At 44.5% G+C, this 21,777-nt stretch overlaps 1 protein-coding gene and 1 long non-coding RNA gene across 2 annotated transcripts; one reads left to right on the plus strand and one right to left on the minus strand.

Annotated features, from left to right (window-relative positions):
* Window positions 1-1,606: 1,606 nt before the first annotated feature.
* Window positions 1,607-20,789, minus strand: LOC146183228 (uncharacterized). The gene is made up of 3 exons (XR_014708761.1): window positions 20,720-20,789; window positions 9,404-9,511; window positions 1,607-1,821 (listed from the first exon to the last, which is right to left on the minus strand). It is a non-coding gene; the product is annotated as an uncharacterized LOC146183228 (long non-coding RNA).
* LOC146183229 (uncharacterized) lies at window positions 11,846-12,525 on the plus strand (the record flags this gene model as incomplete). Its single annotated transcript, XM_084609542.1, has 1 exon — window positions 11,846-12,525. A coding segment is annotated over one exon (444 nt), but the record flags the coding sequence as incomplete, so codon positions are not given.
* Window positions 20,790-21,777: the final 988 nt, after the last annotated feature.

Below are 21,777 nucleotides of genomic sequence, written 5' to 3' on the forward strand. Positions count from 1 at the left end.
TTTTTGCTCATTAGTTTCATTCACAGTGCACATGGGGTGTCCACTCAGAAACATCTACTCTATTTTCCTTTTTCAAAACCTTGCTTTGCCCCTCACAGAGTACTACCAAAGTTTTCACTTTTTTAGGCTTTAAGAAAATTTCTCACCGCAAAATTGGAAAGTGTGCCAAGCAATTAAGTAAGGCAACAATGCTATGCTTCAGAATACTCAGGCTACTGGAGGCATTAAGCTGAAGGTTTCATCATTAAAATCTTGTCAAACATGAGGATAGTCCGAAACTGAATTGATAAACTACTGATGTTAATACTGCATTTATGGTTCCAAAAATGGCTGGGATCACACGTGTATGCTGATGGTACAGTGTAGCAACTTTTGCTGCTATACGTACCTTAATTATTATTTCTCCATTTTTTGGAACGCTGTCATCTTGACAATGCTATTTTTTTAACTGCCAATTTTACTTACAATTACTGTGCCTAAAGGTGTGGGAAAGGTTATACCAGAAACTGAAATACACATAAATTGAGCAAATGCAACAAATATTTCGGGGGCACTTCAGCACCGCTGTTAAGGAAAACATGCCACAGCATTTACGACTCCTGTATCCTCATCCCTGTACATTTAGTTGGCTACTTGTTGACTCACCAATCTTTGTTTGCACTTTTATCACACATACCAATTTGTAAAATTACTAATTACCACATTATGTAAATGAACTCCCAACTCACACATCTGACGGGATTCTGAAAGGCAATGAGTTTTTCTCATGTCAAAGGAGCTGCTTGGGTAGGCAGCTGGACCATACCATGGCCCTCACATCACACAGACCAGTCCATCCGGTCATACTATCTGCCACTCATCCTTGTCGCTCAAATTGCCTTTTTTGGTAAATATGGCCTTTTAATGCAGTCAAATTAAATTAGGCGAGGGCTTGAACTATTGTTACATGTAAAGAATTACTGCACACGCTTATTTTTTATGCCCTTTTAGTATGCTGCTTCACCATCCCAGTAGCATAAGAGGCACAGCAATAGTGTATTAAGCGGGTATCCAAGGTTAGATCTGATCTCATTGCTACAAGCATGTCACCTCGCTACTGAACACAATTCACTTTGAAGGGCCAAGAGTTCAATATTTTAGTAAAGTGATTAGCACTGCCAAATGTTTGAGCATTACATGAGGTGACAGTATGGGTGTCAGCAAGCATTGCAATTAAGAAAGTTGCTGCTCATCTGCAAAATACTGAATTAAACCAATCTTATGCAATTCAACAAACACCGCCCACTTTGCCATTTTATCATCAGTCCCTGCCTGCAGTTCGAAACATCTTCATTGGGCTTACCTCTAAAAATTGTCTACGAAACATATCTGTGAACTTTTCTTACTTCACTGGTTTTGCAGATTATTTCCAGTCTCAAAAGGAATAACAAATAGATGTGGTTCTATGACACATACAGTAAATACTTACCTTTCTAGGTAGGTTACAAAAGGGAAGTAATGCAGAAGGTTGGCAGTCTAAACATAAATGAGTGTGTCAACATGGTGTTTTGGCACTGGAGTGTTTATTACTCCAATCATGTGCGTTAATAATGAATGAAAAGGCACATAAGTAGGAATACTTTATTTTGACACAGAAGCTATGGGAAGCTATGGCCAACATGTGTGTGTTGCCATTACGCTCATAAGTGAAGTGCAGACTTGAGAGTACACTGTTGAGCCAGTAGCACAGAGAGCAGTCAACTTGGGCCAAGGAATGCCATGCTTTGAAAGGTGGGCAGCTGTTGTGATATCTCGACTAGTATCAGTCACGTGCAGGATCGACTGTCATGGGGAGAAAAAACAAAAGAATGCAAGCTCAGAACAATAACAAAACACCCAGAGAAACTCAGAGACGTACCAAATTTAAATAAAAAGATAACAGGACTGCAGACTATGCAGCAGCTCATATATTCTAATAGTGGATTTGCATATGGTCACTACACCCTCAAAAAGGAAAGAAGCACGAATGCTGAATTCATGACTCGTCAAAGGAACCAGACAAAAAGAAAAGTGTGCACCCTGAAGCATAGCTCAAGAACGAGAAAAGCCAAAACAGCGAAAAGGTTACCCTAAGTAAGGCCAGTACTAGTGCTCTCTGCATGCATGTGACAATGTATCACTGCAGTGCACATGCACAGCAGAAATGGACACCATGGGTAGTAAAGAACTGATATGAAGTTATCAATACTGGCCACAGACATCAGAACAGACAGCTGATTGTGCTTTGGTATAACGCAAGCGTGCAGGCTTTAGTAGGTTGTGAAGCATATAAATAAACGTTGAGACATCTTGAAAACCATGTGTGCACATTTTCATTTGCTGCTGCATCCAAGAAGTTTCGCTTGCACTGTTCATTAGATGACATGCATTGCTCTCGGATTGTAGCGTTTGTCGACTACACAGCATGATTCCAGAATCGCGACTAATTCAGCTGTGGACTTTTCATTTTCTAAACTTGCGAAATCCTTCCTATGGGCCGTGAAAAAGAATGAGGAACTGTTCCACCCAAATGTCTATAACGCACATGATGGCAGCCACAAGTCATTTTGTGCCAAACAGTAGTTTCCATACAAGTAACAAGAAGTTCTCAAACTATGTGACAGGACCACAGCTATTTACTTTGAGGGTGGCCACAGCAAACAGGCAACAACCACAAGATGGCCAAATCCCTCATCGAACTGCAGCACCACAACAGTTGCTACAATGCCAGCATCATAAAACCTCTGGCTGTCTTTGATATACGGTCTCCATCACAAATACACCAGTTCATGTTGTTAAGGAGGCTGTCCACGAGCATCTTACTTCTCATAGCAGCTAAAAAATATTGCAAACAGAGACCAACACTTGACTTTAAGTGCAGTAGCAGCACTACCAACATTCAGTGTGTTAATGGAGTATACACACCCTGAAACAGATAAGACAAAAAATCAATAATAGATTATTTAGCTGTTGAAGATAAAAATCAGGTGATGATCTGTACAGAGCAATGTCTTGCATGTCGTTAACAAGCAAAATGCGACCAAGATTAGGTGCATATGCTCCTGTAAGATGAAGTGCTGCACTGGCCTAGCCCAAGCAGTGCGGGTACCTCCAGTCAAAACGCTTTCAAGTGCCATCATCCACGAGATGGTTGCCCAATAGCAATCGGAATTTTCATAATGCTGCGTTCCTTATCTTCAGCCAGCATTTTTCCCTCTTCCCAATGGATGCAACCCTCCCCAAAACTCCAAACTGAAGACATCAATTCAGTCATGCAGAACTGTCAATAATGACCTGAACCACAAACCAACTTGGAGAGGTGGAAGCAGGCTCGAGCACTTTGAAGCTATAAAACGGAAGTTTTGAAGCATTCAAATTGTTTTAGAGCACGTTTCTAAAGTCAAATGATATTGTTACGGACGACATCAAAGAAGAAAAAGCGGGCAGTGGCGCGGACAGGAGCGCTCGCGCTAGGCCCGGCAACATTTTTCATTAAACGCCATCTCACTGTCATCGACCATCTCTCTGTCCTGTGTTCTCCTGTTTTCATCGGCTTGCCGTATCGTAACATTTGGTTGGAGGTGCTGGTACTTCATCATCACCCCCCCATCCTGGTCCGGAGCATCAGCGCCCTGCGACTTCTTGCGCCGTCGTAGAAAGGTTAGGAGGAAACGCAAAGTAGCCAATAGCGTGCGTATGTAGCCTTCACGCCATGCCAAAACTGCCATTCGTCAAGCGTAGGTACCACCTCCATCAAAGAAAGAGGAAGCCAATATTCTTCTCGAATTAATGTATCTTGAACTGGAGGTGACGGCGGTAGAAGAAAGACAAGAAGCTCAGGTGGCGTGCCCGTCCTGTGGTGTGCGAGCGGTGCCGTTATATCATAGCTCACAACAGCACCGCCGCCAGGGCCGGCACGTGTTCTGGCTGCAATGCTCTTCGCTGATTCTGCATGTAGAAGATGGCGCCGCTGCGGCAGCAAGACTGTATCTGTGGCTGAGGCATCACGAGTGTTGAACACCAACCTTGAAAAAGATTGCACCTCATCAAGCGTTCGAATGTTGGCCCTTCCCAGTGGTTTGTATAAGGTTTCCAGTTCCTAGCCTCCAGTGGTATACAGTCGTTCCCCCTTTAATATGGACGACCCGAATTATGAACAGTTTTTCTGGGGACGAAACTTTTTCAGTGTAGTTATTCCTCATTAATATGGAAACTCGCTGTCTGGACAATGGACAGGGGAAGAATGTACACGGCCCACTTGGGCCCATGTATTTTTGTCTCGGTAATATGGACAGTGCTTGAAAAAAAAGCAGAGGAGTCCGAACGCAAGTTAAATAAGGGCACGCCGCCCGCGAACCTACGCAACAGCCGATACAACCGGATGCCTGAACGAGTCCTGTGGGGTTGGAAAGAATAAAAGCGAGCGTGGGGCGCAAGAGCGGAGAGGAACTTACACAGCAAACCGAGGGTTGGCGTAAGAAAGACCCTGAAAGGGGAGAACCAGGAGATTTCTGGGTGCAGCGGCAGTGCCGCCGCAGTCGGGAAAACAGCAACATGTGGTTGCAATAAATTCTGCTGGACGTGAACAGAGAGGCCGGTAAAAGCGTAAGAAAGAAATGACAGGAAGAAAGAAAAGTACATACAGTGGTGGTGGGAACTGAAGTTTTCTTTCCCAAAGCACAGTATGTGTTCCATGAAGCCGTAAACACTTTTCGGTGAGAGTTAAGACACACTCACAAAGTAGGGCGACAAAAGAAAGGCGATGTACGAGCATGCAACCGAGACCGGGCGTCCCGTCCTGGGCGCGGTTCCCTCTCAGGCTCCTGGTTTTCGTTCCTGTTGCTGCCGAACTGCCACATTTTGCACCTGAGGCGGGTCCGCATGTCGGCTTCGCTATAAGTCAACGATGCGGCCTTGACAAGGTCTGAGCTCTTCGTAGTCGGCTAATCGTCGTTCTAAACTGTACTTCAGCTTGCAGTGTTTGTCTTACACGAACACATAGAAACGGCGCCAAGAAGATGGGATGTTCTATAGCCTCCGCATAGTAGCTTGCCAATTTGACTCTCTCGCTTCCTTACGGAAACAGTACAAGGCAAAAAAGAAAGAATCAGAAGAACGGAAAGGCAGAAAGGTTAACTAAGCAAGAAAGTGCAAAGTATCAGGAGCCTGTAACCCTCAACTGGAGTCTGGATTTTGGCATGGTGGGAATTAAACGCAAAAGAACAGAGCTGAACGTCGGCGCGAAGCAAGCAATCTGTGAACACAAGCAGCAAAAGCCATCTCAGTCAATCTAAGCCGTGAGGGACTAGTATCGACAGCTCGACTGTTTCCTCGCCTCAGAAGAATCTCAAGCAGCTACTTAGCGGCTACTTTGCTCAATGCCGAGCCCATTTTGAAAGTGATGGTGAGTAGAAAATTGGACGCCGATTCATGCTCGAAAGTTAAACCAACACAAAGCCCACCATCACGTGTGTCATTGTACGCGAGTCACTTCAGACTCCACTACCAGTTTTCGAAGACAACAATGATAAGGATAATGCACTCAAAATTCCCGGTGTTCTGTCAAATTTTGTGTCAAGTGCACACCGTTATCTACAAAAGAAGTCATTAATTACAATTCTTTTTTTCTCAATAAAATTCTTTTCATTTTATTCATGACTCGTTATTATGGATGACTCGCTTTATGGACAGTTTTGGTCGGAAACCAAAGTGTCCATATTAGCGAGGCACGACTGTATAAAACTGACCATATGTAGAAGTGCCTTATTGCAGACCAGACTGTCTGTGCTCGCTGATAGCTGAAACAGCCTCACCTGGCACTACTCTAATTTATTAGGCGAACTTCACGCTGCACCACACCAGCGTAACCCGCACATGGCATTTTACGCTTTAAAACATGCAAGAGCGGTGTTTGACTGCTGCTCCTTAGTAACCGAGGGGAGTAATTTCATATATTCATTCGTATCGTTCAATGTGGCCGGCGCACGCCTAATTGTTTACGACTCTGACTCGATTTAAAAATTGCTCATTCAAGATTTATCTTATTCCATCATCAAGGAGATTTTTAAACTCTATCAAGCCTTTGCGGCTATTTCAGTTATGAGACGTTCCAATCAACAGATTAAAATGAAAACCATACCCACATTTGGTTTTGAATTTTTTCACGTGGAGAAAAAAAAAAAAGTGTACATGACGCCAAAAAAACAACAAAAGGGCTATGTCTCTGGAGCAATGGTCCCAAATCGGCTCAAAGTGTGAGGACGCCGTAGCAGAGGCTTCCGGATCACTTCGGCCACCTGGGATTCTTCAGTGAAACTGCCATTGTTAAGTATATGCCTGCAATGCTTTCAGCTTCGACCAAAATGCTGTTTCCCAATTAGGATCAGACTAGGGTATCCCAGCTCAGTACTCGAGAGCTTTAATGACCAAGCCACCGCGGTGCCGTAATAAGTAAATAAATAAGCCAAGAAGACTAAACTTCTTTCTCGGAGCGTACCATGGTTATTTTATCCATTTCGCTGCAGCTACGCCGCAAATGTGTATTTTACTCTGACAAAGTGACTATAAAGGACATCGGCCCTATGTGTACAAGCCCGAATCCGGCTCAGACCCGTACCTTTAAGCCCACTCAGAGTCCAGCAAAAATGTTCATGTGTCGGCCCAGACGGGCCGTGGGTTGGGCCACACCCAGCTTTTGGGCCTGTCCATGCCCACACAGTGTCGTGTGAAGCGCATGCTACCTTCACTTGACGCTTCTACAGAAGGTTTGACGATCTTCTATTTTTTTCGGTTCCTGGGGCTGCCTTTCAGTGGGTCGCTTTCTACTTTTCGATGCCTGAAAGGTAGGCAAGGCAGGCAGAGAATATCGTGGGGACCGCTTCCTTTGCTACCAACGCGCAACGCTTTGCAGCACATGCCCATTTAACTCTGTCGTCCATGTTTTGGACACAAACCTGGGCTCCAAGCGCCCCTCACAAACAGTGGCTGTATAGCTCGGTCCTTTCTTGGTATGCCGGCCACCATAGCTGAAGTCGTTTGACATCTTTTCGCACCGAAGAAAGCTGACATTTTTCATTGCAGAATATGCAGCCTGTATTGCAGTGGTGAACAATGCACTTTTTTTTCCACATTACATTACATTACAACTTAGAATATACCGTGATCGAAGAAAGGCGTGGAGCGGGGGCGTCAGCGAGAAAAACAAAATGTGCACCGATGCAAGTTGAGAACTGACTGGCAATCCTTGCGGCACCCAGCGAACCCGCGGCCACCAACAGTCAACGCAGTCTCTCGGCAGCCTACGGAAATCAGAGCATCGGTATTGCCACTTACTGTTCGGTGCGGAGCGACCCGTTCACACACTTCTAACACCATGATGCGGAGGTTGTGGGTCTGGGCCGACCAGTGGCATATAGTCAACCTTTCAGACAAACTAATTATGAATTATCCATTGATCCCCACGCCATTATGGGCATAGAGCAGGGGGTCTCAAACTCATATTGCTACGTGGGCTGCATTGAGAAAGCTTTTTCTCTCATGACCCAGGAGCCAGAAAGTAATAAAACAACAGGAAACAAAGTACAGTAAATAACAATAAAATGAACAAAAATAAGCAAAATTTCGTTTTGTCAGACCAAGCGCTCCTATTATTGCAAAAGAAAAGCAATGTGTGCTGTTTCCACTTCAATGCCGGACAAAAGCAGCTTCAGGATCGCTCAGAGAGAGGTACTGAAATGGTACACCTGTTAATAAATATCACACTTATAATCTTCAACAAGAAAATAAAAAAAAAAGAACATTTAGAAATAAAAGAGAAGGCAGGATGTCTGGCTCCTTGCTTTTGAAGGCATAGTGATGTCAAATGAAAGTTCACGCAGATTAAGTGGTCAACGCCTTTTCAAAAATGAATGCGTACTAACTGGTACAAAATCTGAGTTTATTTTAGTTGGAAATTAGGGCTGGTGGCAATGCTTTCAAAACGTCAGCTGAAAATTTTGAGCTGGCGGACTGCAGCACGCAGCTCGGCGGGCTGTGCGCCAAGGCCCCTGGCATAAAAGGATAATCTCTGATGAGCGGAAAGAAAGTGTTCGACATTGGGCTGCATTCCCCATTCTCAGCAAGGGAAACTAGAATGCTTCTTTGCTCGTCAAGTGAAGAGGATATACATTAGGCAGGCATTGCCTCTGCTACGAAATGGACACCACCGTAGGCAGTGTACACCTGGACAATGTTTTAACAGTACCACGCGACCGTCGACTGCCCTGCACTGCTGCGCCGGAAGATGCAGGAGATGACAAAGCAATAGAGTGCGAGGGCGTGCTCACAATTCTTGCTGCTGCAGTGAACCTCGTTTGCTACGCTGCTTTGATCAATGTGAAGCAACCCTGCTACAATTGGCTGGCAGGCATGCCGGTGCCCGGAGAAGCTGTCATTGTTTGTTTTTAGCCGCAATAGTATCTGCATATCATGCGAATATCTCCAAAGTACACACATTTCCGATAAAAAATCCAACATGCCCCATAACTCTTGCCATCGATACTTTTGAAAAATTGTTGTATCGGTACTTTCATTGCATTTAAAAAAAAAAAAAAAGGAAAAAAAAAAAAGAAACCCTTGAGACAACCAGGGACAAGTGTAATATTTGGAACGTTACAAGTTTGCACAGATTGAAGCCACAAGCACATAGCAGAGCGCTCCCAGAACTCCGATATGAAACTTGATTCAAGGGGTTGCTGCCAATGGAGCAGAACAGCCAAGCAGACAATACTCGCTGAAGCAGCATGATTACATCTCCCTGCTTGTTCCCTCTCCTGATTTCCACTTTGCTTCTGCTCGGACAGTCGACGCTCAAGCGATACTGTTAAAGAATTGGCAGGGTGTATATTCTGTGCTGCTTGTCTTGCAAGCCATTGATGCTAATCTTGCAGACCTCATTTTATCTTTCACAGTGGTTTCCAAAGCTATAAAGTTATTGCAGCAACTTTGTTACACGCACAAAAAAGCGACACAACCAATCTGTGCAGGAATATCATTCGTTAAAGAAGGCAGCTTTGCCAGTTTTTCACAGCAAATTGAGAAGACAATAAAGCGTGGTTTGATCTTCCATCTCGTGCAAACATTTGTTTGTTTTTGGAGCTAGTCTGGTTTTCTTAGTCTGAATCAACTGTTACATTGCACACTGTTTGCAACGCATTGATTGCAACTGAGAAAAAAAGGCTGCAAACTACAAGCTGGACACTGCAGCTGCAGGAATGCTTGCTTGCTTGATTCATTCATGCACTCTATGCAAACTGGTGACCTGTGCCATGTTCCCCATGTAAAAGTTAAAACAAATGACCAGTCCCGGTGGCACAACAATTGTTTTGAAATTAAGTACAGGGCTCACGTTGTGGCGTTGGAGCATCGGCTGCCTCCGCCTTTCATAGTCTCATTTGTTCAGCCTCAGCAACCAGCAAGCCCATGCTAGACTCCAAAACACATATCAGGATGATCCCTGCGTACCAAATATTAAGCGGTAACCGCATGAGGCGACAAACCTCGGCGATCCGTCGCGCGACGCCGCCGCCAACGCCTGTCGTTGCCGCTGGTGCACACCGCATGAAGCGACGGCAGTCGGCGACAGACAAGGCGACAGAGCGGCGCGTTTTCAGTGTTGCTCGATTAATAATCAGCCACGGTTCAATCATCTCGCGTTAATAAACTAGCAGAGCATAGTTTTCAAGCCTCAATACAAAAAATAAAACAATAAAGTCATTCAAGAAGTATATTGCGGCAATAAAGTTTATTTTTGTCCACTATACATGTAGTCACGTGACACAAAAGCGCGCTCTTTTCTCGTCTGCTATCGGGTTTCACCTTTCAAGCGTCGTCGTCCGCCATGGAACGCAGGCGAAAAATTGCGATGTTCAGGACATTGCTTGTCCTGAAGCAATTGCAAGCCGGAACGCGCACGCACTGGGTTCGGCCTGTGTGGCAAAGCCGCTCAGAAGAGAGCGAGTACTTCACAGCGGTAAGTCAGGATCTGCTGCAGATAAGGCAACAAGATTCATTGCCGCTTGAAACTTTTCAGATGCAAGTCATGAAGGATGGGGATCCTACACTATTTCACAAGTATTACAGAATGTCGCCGGATACATTTGATATGCTGCACAATATGGTAGCCGACCGGCTAACAAAGCAGTGGCTTTGCAGGGACCCGATCTCATCGGGGGAACGACTTGCGTTGACACTGCGGTGAGTAGTATCGATCGTGATCATATCTGTCACGTTCGGTGCCATTTATATGCACTGCTGTTCGGCGATGGCATTTGAGTTGAGCAAGTTTTCTAGCGTGTGTAGCTTGCGCGCAACAATTTCTCCCCTGATTTACGTGAACATATGCGAAAATTGACTTCATATTCACAGGTACCTCTCGTCCGGAATGACGATACCGGATGTCGCCATGGCATTCCGGGTTGGCATAGAAACAGCAAGAGAGGCGATACACTTAACCTGCCAGGTGCTATGGGACGTGCTCACACCACTTTACATGAAGGTAAAGGTGCAATTGATACATTATATATAACATAGGGCACAGAAAAATATTAGATTGTGCGCCCGTGTGAACCCCTGCACTCATAATACAGGACCCCACGCGTTATCGCAGCAAAACCTGCCTTTTCAGTCAATTAGCATTTCTTTAACTAGACTCAATCATATGCATATTGAACTACACTGTGCCATAAATATTTTTACTTGTTTGCCTACGCTCCGCAGACTCCAGTTGTGTTATATATGGTTGATATTATTCCAGCATATTTTCACAACGACATATATGTGATATAATTTTATGCTAAGCACTTTTAGCATAATGTCATCTAGCTACTATATTGCAGTGTTCAAAACAACAGAAGACAATAAAGCACTGCAACAGGACTTGTAATTGATAAACATATTAGCATTTTAGTATGTATTGCAGCAATACAGAATGTCTTTCTTATTACAGCCTCCAACAGAGCATGAATGGAGAGAGATTGCTACAGGATTTTGGAATCAGTGGCAGTTTCCCAACTGCTTAGGTGCAGTTGACGGGAAACATGTTCAAATTAAGCGGCCCAAAAATTCTGGAAGCCTGTACTACAACTACAAGGTATGACAGCGTTGGCTGTGTTTAATTTTGTACAATACTTAAGGAACTTGCATCTTTGTGGCCGTATCATCATGTGCAATATGCTACACTCACTTAATGGCTATATGCTTTTTTACAGAAAACCTATTCCATTGTGCTAATGGCCGTCGTGGATAGTAAATACCAGTTTCGGCTGGTAGATATTGGTGCCCCTGGACGCCTCAGTGACGGAGGAATATTTAAGGACTCACCAATTGGCAAGAGGCTAGAAAAAGGAAAGCTGAACTTGCCAAGGGCAGCCCAACTGCCAGGCTCAGGCACAACTGTGCCTCATGTGTTTGTCGGGGATGAAGCATTTCAGCTCCGCCCAGACTTTATGCGTCCACTGCCAGGAAGCCGAACAAAGAATGAAGAAGTAGTTTTTAACTACCGCTTGAGCCGTGCAAGGTATGTACTGCACAGTAAAAACGTCACTACTTTGGTGCTGCTCAAGCTTGTTATGCCAGAGATTACTCTTAAATGACAGCAGAAAGAACACAAATGTAAACAGAGATGTACCTACAAGTGTCATTTTGTCATGATTACAATCTTTTGCATCAACTGACTGCAGTCTCTCTTTTGTAATGATAGAAGTGAGATGTCTATTCTCTTGTTTTCACAGAGCTGTTTCTGGCAAAGAGAAAGTTTTACTGCAATGCAGAATGAGTATGCTTGTCTTGTTTAAGCGGTGCTATAAAAAAAAAATCTGGCTTTGTGTTTTGCAGGAGGTGTGCTGAGAATGCGTTCGGCATTCTCGCTTCGCGGTGGAAGATTTACGACAGAACAATCCACCTCAAGCCTTCAAATGTGGACAAGGTTGTGAAAGCAACGTGTGTATTGCACAATTTCTTATCCACAGAGTGTGAAGCAAGGTCAAGTTACTGCCCTGTTGGCCATGCAAACTCGATAGATGTGTTTGGCAATGTGTCAGAGGGGGCATGGAGGAGTGAGGTGCAGGGCAATGCAGCTATATTTGAGCAGCAAGGAGCAAGGGCCCGCAAAAGCTCGCAAGTTGCCGCTAATGTGCGGAGGAGTTTTATTAATTTTTTTTCTAATGAGGGCCAGGTACCTTGGCAATGGAGCCAGCCTGGAGTACAGAGGCCAGCGCTGCACCAGCTGCCATGAGGGCTGAAGGGGCCTTTGATTGCCGTTACTATATTTTCTGGTGTATAAGGTGCAGTTTTTCTCACTAGAATTTCTTGGTGCGTCCCATGCAATAATAAGGATAATAATAATTGGTTCACAGGAAAGGAAAAGCACAGTCTGTCAACACTTGTTCCTGAACCACACGGTAAGCGAAGGGAGGAAGGTGGGAGTGAAAGTGGAGCCATAGCGGGGAGCTACGAAGCAATTTCACCCACCTGGGGATCCTTAACGTGCACGGACGCCTCTTCGTTTCACTTGTTATGTATGCGACACTCATAGATGAACTCTATGGTAAACCAGCAGTGGTAACGACTTTCGGTCGTCTCATAGGTATGAATGGCCAAAACATGGCGACATCCGTGCTCTCCCGCGCTGCCCAGACAAACTAAGACAAGCCGACCCAGTTTTCATTTGCAACAATGTTTGATGGCTACTGCATGTGCTTTCCTCTCCTTGCTTGTACTGCGCCCGACAACCGAGCACGAAGACGATCAGAGGAGCAATTGAGTTTACGAGTGTAATGTCTGAGCACTGCTGCCACCAGAAACCGGTTTATACTGTGTTAAAGATGAAGCCTTTAAAGACTTAGTGTAGCTGCTCTGCCTTCTGCTTGTGTTGCAGTTGTTTGGGGTGTTCTGTCTCATCTTTTAAAACCATTTTTGCTCATAGTCACAGTCGCAGAGAATTTCACAATGGTTACACAAGCATGTGTAGTAAAGGCCTATTGCCCTAACAGGGCGAATTGGTTGAAAGCCTCTAAATAATAGGTGTGTGTCTTATACACAGAAAAATATGGTATGCTCATTTCACATTCACTGGAATTGCAATCTGGTGTCACTGCTGCATCCTGCCTCCATGGAAATGGTCCAATACAGAATGCCTCATTCGAGCTAAGAGAAGCTGAAAATACCATGAATAATTATTGCTTAAATATGAAAACAATTTGACCACTGGCATTTGTACTATTTTAATATCACAGAACATAAAATACAGTACTGCGAAAAAATCACATGTAAAAAACTTGTAAATTGCACTGTGGAAAAAAAGTCACATGTCACAACCATGTAAACTGCCTGCTGCATTGAGTATAGCAATTGCTCAAAAAGTAATGAACAGAACAACTTTTTCTGCCTCACATAAAAATAGCACAACAGGAATTAGAATGTGGGAGTGACTTATGCCATCCCTGAGCAAATCACATGTGAGAGAAGGTACATATTACCTTTCACAACACATTACAGGATCAAAAATACATAAATGACCAGCTTATCTTGATTAAATATGTTATAAACAAGTCAATGCATCATTAGTCTTGATTAAATATCACAAAAATGAAGTGAGAATTCACATATAACTTTGGTACATCTCCAGTAAAAGCACATGGAAGCCAATGGCAGCAACTGTTTTAATAAGCTTTGCACTTGAGGCATGAAATGAGGTATGCCGAGATGATCAGCACAGGCCCCATATTATGAATGTCCCTGCCATGAATCAGTAAGTAGTACAAGCATGCAGTATAGTACTATAATATTTATAAATTACTTCAGCCATTGCACATTCCCATGTTGCATAATGCCCCTTTAAAACTCAATGTGCTACCAACCTGCATGGCTAAAAGCACAAGTTAAAGAACAGCAGCTGATGATAAAAGCCTATGGCCCACAATGCACTGCGTGCATTGCCAGTAAACAAGTTACAGTATCAGAATTACTGCACTTATAATTTTGTCTTGTGACTATAATTAATAACCTTGCTCATACAATACACCGAACTAATTACAAATTGCTCTTTTCCTCCAAATACCATTGCCAGTTGGAATAACCCACCTGCTCTCTCCAGCCCTATAGTGATAACCAGACACTGTTTTTAATGTTGCAAAATGTTTGATAGCTGCAGCAACCACTCTGCATATTCCACGCATGTTGACCATCTTGTACTTGTATTGTGCAAGTCCAGTGTACATTATCATTTTGCAGTTCTAATAAATATTTGATCATATTGTATAGATATATTTTTATGCTTGCTTTCGTGTTACTGATATATGTTTTCTATATGTTGCTCCTGCTTGAGTACTCAGTTGGGATACTGTGTAAATAAATGAATGAATTGAAAAGTTTGATGAGGGCTAGTGAGTTGTTTTTTTTAAAGACTATGCATTTCACAGTGTTCCAGAAAAATTCATCCAATCCAATGTAAACGTAAACTGCTGTTCCTTCCCGAGGCTGCTGAACATTACCTGAAGTCTTCTGCATATTGATTTTCAAGCCTGCCTTTTAATTTTTCCTGTCTAGGTCATCAATCATTCTTTGTAGTTCATCCCCAAAGTTACCTAGCAAGGCAATGTCATCAGCAAATCGCAGATTACTGAGGTATTCTCCATCTACCCTTACTCCTAACTGCTCCCATTCCAAGTCTCTGAATACTTCCTCTAAGCAAGCTGTGAATAGTAATGGGGAGATCGTGTCTCCTTGCCTAACACCTTTCCTTATAGGAATTTTGTTATTTTCTTTGTGCAAAACTATGGTTGCTGTGCAGCCACTATATATATATATATATTCCAGTACTTTCACACACGGCTCGTCTAAACCCTGATTTCGCAAGGCCAGCATGACCGCCTTGGTTTCTGCCAAGGCGGTCAATGCCAGTACCATAATTTACAGTTAATGCCAATTTAAAATATCCTTATTAATGGCAAGTAGAATGAAAGAAAGAAAGTTGTTTACATGGTATGAAGGAGCATTGAACAAAGGTAAAGGGGGGATGCCTCAGTTCGCAGGTCAAGCCAACGTTTCGACAAGTGGACAATCGCAAACAAAATTGCTGTTGGCTCCCTTCGTATGCATCTTGTGAGTACAAATTACATGAAAATGTTGATTAAATGATGTAATAAGTCAGACCCACAGTCAGATTCATGGAATCATCAGCAAATATGTGTGTGAATCAATTATAAACAAGCCATTTAATTTTATGCAACATGATGCAGGATTTTTTTGTTACTGGCATTAATCAGTATGAAGGAATGCCTCAGTTTGCAGGTCTAGCCAACGTTTCGACAAGTGGACTTGTCTTTGTCTGGGCAAAGCGATCATCACTGGCATGGGTTTGAATAAGCTTTTGCTTCTGAAGAAAAGCTGGGGAAGGGGAAAATGGGTGAGAAGAAAGTAGATCAAGGAGTGTGCAGGGGGAGGATGAGTGAGAAAAAAGGAGGTCATGGAGTGAAAAAAAAAAAATGATTCTTCAGTATGTATTTCTCAGCCTGGAACCAGGGATCCTGTGGCCTACAAAAGAAATAAAAGTGGCAGTACCAGGTAAAACTACAATACCAGGTGGATGATTAAAGCAGGTTTGGTGCAGATACACCTTAAAAAGGGACAGGCTTTGCAAAGGGCCCTGATAAGAAATATATCAGGGGGGGGGGGGGAGGACAAAGAAACAGGATAATAAGGGCACAGTGAACTACAACTGACATGCAAAGAAAAAAAAAGGTTTGAGGGCAAAGGCAAGTAGCAAGTGATAAGGAGGAAATGTGTTTCTCCTGGAGAAACATGTGCACCTTATGCTGCACATGTGCCCATGCTGGTTCCAAATGTCTGCAAATAATAGGATGAATCAAACTGGAAATATAGCATTAGGAGGGTTTCTCTCAACACATTTCCTCATCCTGTGAGTACTTGTGAGTATCTTGTGAGCCTTTGCCCTCAAACCTTTTTTTTTTTTTTTGTACATGTGGGTTGTGGTTCACTGTGTTGTTATCCTGTTTCCTTGCCCTTCTCCCCCCCCCCCCCCTTCCCCTTAGATATATTCCTTATCAGGGCCCTTTGTAAAGCCTGTCCCTTTGTAAGGTGTATCTGCACCAAACCTGCTCTAATCATCCACCTGGTATTGTAGTTTTTCCTGGTACTGCTACTTTTATTTCTTTTGCAGGCCACAGGATCCCTGGTTCCAGGCTGAGAAATACATACTGAAGGATCATTTTTTTTTTTTTCACTCCATGATCTACTTTCTCCTCACCCATTTTCCCCTTCCCCAGCTTTTCTTCTTCAGAAGCAAAAGCTTATTTAAACACTTGCCAGTGATGATCGCTTTGCCCAGACAAAGACAAGTCCACTTGTCGAAACGTTGGCTCGACCTGCGAACTGAGGCATCCACCCCTTTACCCTTGTTCAGTACTCCTTCATACTGATTAATGCCAGTAACAAGAAAATCCTGTATCATGTCTCATAAAATTAAATGGCTTGTTTATAATTGATTCACAAACTTATTTGCTGATGATTCCATGAATCTGACTATGGGTCTGACTTATTACATCATTTCATCAACATTTTCATGTAATTTGTACTCACAAGATGCATATGAAGGAAGCCAACAGCAAGTTTGTTTGCGACTGTGCTGAAACAAAAAGAATAACAAAAAAAAAATTCAATCAGAAAACTGCACATACTGTGCTGCTACCGCAAGCACCTCTGCATGCATTTGCACACGTAACCTTTTCGGACATTGCCTTGCATACGATGCAATTAGCATACCAAAATGTTCTGCCTCATCTACTTCTTTTGAAATTACTTTCGAAAGTGCATTAATTTCATCGTCATATATTTTTTTCCTCTTTCTTTTGCCATTACTATCACCACTAGGGCCAGCACCACACTCCACAAATAGTGGTGGATTGTGCTGGACCTGTGTGTCGCTGTCTCCAGCACCAGTCTGTGGAATCCACGTCTCTTCAGCACTTGCACACGTTGACTCCTCAACATATATGTGTGTCAATATTTGCTCTGCTGTCTCAGCATTGCCATTATTGTCAGTAACTGGCAGCGGTTCGAGGTTACCAGAAGTCCTGAAAAAAGAAACAACCCACAAAGACGCAAAATAGCCCCTTAGCATTTTTAAACAAACAGTGTGCATGTCTTCTCCTCACTGACAGGCGTACCTCAGCAAAATCATGAGTGACCACTTAGGCTAACTCATAAAATTTTGGACAAATTTGTGGGCGCACTAAAACTCGTACTCATATACGCTTGGGCTCAATGCACTCATGAACTCAAACTTATTTGTACTTGCAACCCTGACCTACAACTCATGCAGAGTCCACCACACTCACTGCGACTCAAACCTCATCTGGGCTCAGTTAATAATTGCAACTCACATCTCATTTGGACTCGCTCATTTCTATTCATGACTGACTTTGATTCACAACTCATTTGGGCTCATGCACTCCCTCCTCTTGACTAAAGACTCATTTGGACCCGCATTCATTTCGACTCATGAATGACGTGAACTTCACTTATTTGGGCTTACTAATTTCAACTCAGGAGTAATTTGGGCTATTGCAATCACTTCAAAACATGCGAGAGATCACGCAGGAAGGCGTTCCACAGAATTCTTTCTTTAGGTCATCAAGAGACATAGCATAGAGACATAGGATCATGATCCGAGTTTGAGCCTGGCAACTCGGGAGTAATTTGGGCTATTGCAATCACTCCAAAATATGCAAGGGAGAGCATGCAGGAAGACATTCCACAGAATTCTTTCTTTTGGTCACCAAGAGACATAGCTATAAGCTACGCCCACAAGTGCCCTTTCTCACAGCAATAATCTTTCCTTCCCTCCGATGAGGGGAAAAAAAGATAGACAGATGGACACGATCGTCATAAAAACAGATCATGATCTGAGCCTGGTCTCACAATTAAGATCATGATCTGAGTTTGAGTCTGACAACTCAGATCATAAGCTGAATGTGAGTCTGGACTCACTCGACTCAGATCACGGTCTGAAAATGAGTCCAGTCTCACTCACAACTTTTCCACCAGCAGATATGATAGTAGTTTACGTCTCTGTAAATGACAATCATGATCTAATTTTAGAGGCTTAACACTGCGATACTTACGGACGGCCCATGATCGAGTCTTTCAAAAAAAGCAGGCGGTCATAAAATAACCATTTCCCTGCAGCCTCGTCGTCAATGCAGTCATCATCATCATCATCTGCTGCTGCAGCACCACTTTTGGGTGTGGGGTTGCGGGCTTTGTAGAGCCGCCGGAACGAGTCCCTGAGATTCTTCCACCGGGCCTTGACTTCAGCAACTGCGAGCATATGAATCACGCAATTAAAGAGATATATATGCGTAAGCGTGCATATGCTAACAAACAAGTATATTAATATATGCATTTTGTTTATGCGGCATTACAACTAGGAATGCATCAAAAACGTATACGGCTCTCCACATATATGCACCACCGTTCGGCGCATATATACAATCGTGCTTGCCCAGCACTCATACACGTTCCGCGTACATTCCGGTCCATCATATGCTTACGACTAACCTGGCCTAATATGAGCAGCTTTTAACTACAACAGCGATAAGCGCGGTACTTGCTGTTGGTTTCCTACCACATGCATGCATGTTTCACGAAATGCCAGCAGCCGAATCTGATCGATCTTTCATTCCATGCGCGCATGTAAGCGCATGACGACAAGCATCAGTCCGCACGAAGCAAGCACGCTGAAAACATTCATCTGCTACTATTTATATCAGCACGCTTGTCTATGTCATAGGACAGGATTGCCTGTCATCCGCACATGAAGTTGTCAGTCTCCACATACGTACGCGAAAGAACGAATGATAGCGGAAATGTTTTCGACTCACCGGTGCACCCGAGGGACGCTGCAACGCGGCGCCAAGCGGCATTCCTGCGTGGTGTGCACTTGTAGAAAGTGTATCCCAAGTCCCACAACACCCTTTCTTCTTCTATTTCGTCAATCAGACGCTCATTAAATTCTTGAGAGGCTGCCATCGCTGCCATTGTCAGCTCCGCGTCGGCTGCTGTTCCGTTGAAAGCGCGCAAAACGGATCGGAAGTTACGTAGCTCCAACGCCAACAACCATTGGCTAGTCTCGCAAAGCACTTCCGGGCGACGGGCGAAGTTTTCTACAAACCCAGAAACCGAGCGACAGCGACGAGCGGCAATGCTTTGGCGGCCCTCCGCTCGTCGCGCGACAGCGTCGCGCGGCATGTCGCCGCGAATTGTCGCCTCAAGGCTGAATCGCATGCACGCGAAAACTCACGCGAACGCGAACGCGACGGCGGCACGTGTCGCGCGAAGCCTACGCGCGAACAGAAATGCATGTGTCGCTTGGCTCGTCGCTCGGATCTGCCGAAATAGAAAATTTCGCTCGTTCGCCCGGAAGTAACCGTACGTCACTGCCGCTCATTTCGCATGCTTTCTTTATTTTGTCGTGTTGCATTGTGATTGTGCATTACCGCGTAAACATTTCGCTTTGTACGAACAATGGTGGATAGCCAAGGATTCAAAGAGCGTCTAATCGCAACCGAAACAGTAGAGACAAGGGGTCACGTGACTATTCGTGCCGATTACAGTGCAAGTTCACACACATTCGATACGGTTTGCTGTAAATACATTTTACTTTGCCATGTTGTCGCAAAATAACGTCAATTCTTGCAATCGTTATGACTCTTGTTAGATTTGGCAATAGTTTTGCGGTGTACTAAGCCACTAAGCCAGCCAAATGCCAGCGTTGTCGTCGTTTCGCTCGGTTCGCGCTGTCGCGTGCATGCGTCTTCCCCAGTAGGCGACGGAGCGAACCATGATCGCTTACGCCGCGCCGCCTTGTCGCTTCGCTCACTTTTTCGCTCACATGCGTTTCCCACTTCATGCGGTTAGCGCTTTAGACGTCAGCTTATAAGCGATGTTTACACACACAAAAGAAATTAAGACAAGTACATGTTGATGCATTTTAAACACAAGGCGAAATCGCTTACCTCACCGCAATTGGAAAGTGGCCCTGCATACACTTGACAGTGCGCAGTCATAAAATTAGGTATTAAATCATTATTCTACACCGCGTCACAGCAATGAGGGTCACACAAAGGGTCACGTCGCACAAATGGTTAGTACGTCGTGGTGCACCGAAACAAAAGCTTCCCACACAGGCCTGTGTGATCCTCACCTTTCCTGCTTCTACGCGTTGTTTTGTCATGTCCTAGTATCTCCTTAAGTCCCTCCATCAGCTCAAAGACGTTACAATCATTAATTATCCATCCAGACCGCTGAGGAAAGCTTACCCAAGTTTCCCGCCGTTTTCAGGCGCACGCAAGACTGGTAGTCAGGCGTGTTTTACATGACTGAGACTTTCGTGCGGTTGGCCTAATAAACGGTATTTAACCGCATGTTCCTTGGTGTCGAACTACGTTGAGCTTTCGATTGAAACTTTCTATAATACACCTTTGGGCCGTTCGGGCCCACTGCCGGCCAAGCAGGCTCAATGGTCGTCAACAGAACATTCGGACGCACGGAAGTTGAAAACTAAATGTAGAACTCCAGACAGCGGGCAATGACTCAATACATGCATACTGAAGTATCTAAAGAATAGAAAAAATTGCTTACGTACCGTACAACACGAGAGCACCCAGCTCTCACGGCTCCCACCATGGACGACGACGACCAGCCATTTTGCTATGATTTTGCTACTAAAAGCAACACAAAACCCACAAAACAATAGCCGGATGTGACGTTTTTCTTAAACCGGATAAGACGTCATGGGTTGCAGCAAGCATTTTGCTCCTGCAACCCGGTTGTAGGAAGCATTTCGCTGCTGCAACCGGGTCGCAGCAGACGGCGCCCCAGTCCTCTTGAGTGAAGCCATGAAGCCATTTCGAGATAGCGCAAATTGCTCACAAAGGAAGCATGTTTTAAACCAAGCCAAGCTAGGTGGCGGCGCAGGCAGGAATTTCGAACACAATTATACCTTTTCGGGGGGCATTTCGTGGCTGCTGTGACGTTTTGATAGCCAATTTTATCGCATTTCCTGACTGAATTCGGCGTAAATAATTTGAATGCAGGTGCTCGAAATTTCGAGCACAAATGTAGAGAAAATGAGGGTCTTCGTCATAAGATACAGACGATGGGAGCCACTGACAGATAGGAAAGAGCCTAATGACTTCGCGTAGTGAAACCTGAGGGAAATACGTATATTCAGCCTGTGCAGGTCGGTCGTACAAGGAGGCAGTCGTGCACTTCCTGTAGAGTCCCTAGAAGTATTTGCTAGTCTGCCGTCCGAGCGGGGTTCCCTATGGAACCGGTTTATAACCGGTTGGCCGCTTCCCGGATGAAAGCGCAGGGGGCGCTGCACGCATTCGGAGCGTGGTCATGGCGTGGTTGCATTGTGTACGTGGTGCTGTGGCGGTTGTGCCGTACTGCGAGTCTGCGCCGCGCTGATCCGTTGGTGCCGTGGCAAGGCTCGTGCACCACGTGCACTTCTTTTCGCTCGCGAGCCGAAATGCGCGCAAATTAGCTAGCCTGTGTGCAAGTGTGCCTTTTTTATGGATGTGTGATCGCGTCAATAGCACGTGTTTCTTGCCGGGTGCAAGAGCGGGTAGCGCTCGTGCAAGATGAAATGCTCTCTCTTCAGGACACCGAAAGACGCAGGGAAGAGGCAAGAGTGGGAGC

Source organism: Amblyomma maculatum, chromosome 7 (assembly GCF_055883805.1).
Source record: "Amblyomma maculatum isolate TAMU_Amacu chromosome 7, ASM5588380v1, whole genome shotgun sequence".
NCBI classification, from domain to species: domain Eukaryota; kingdom Metazoa; phylum Arthropoda; class Arachnida; order Ixodida; family Ixodidae; genus Amblyomma; species Amblyomma maculatum.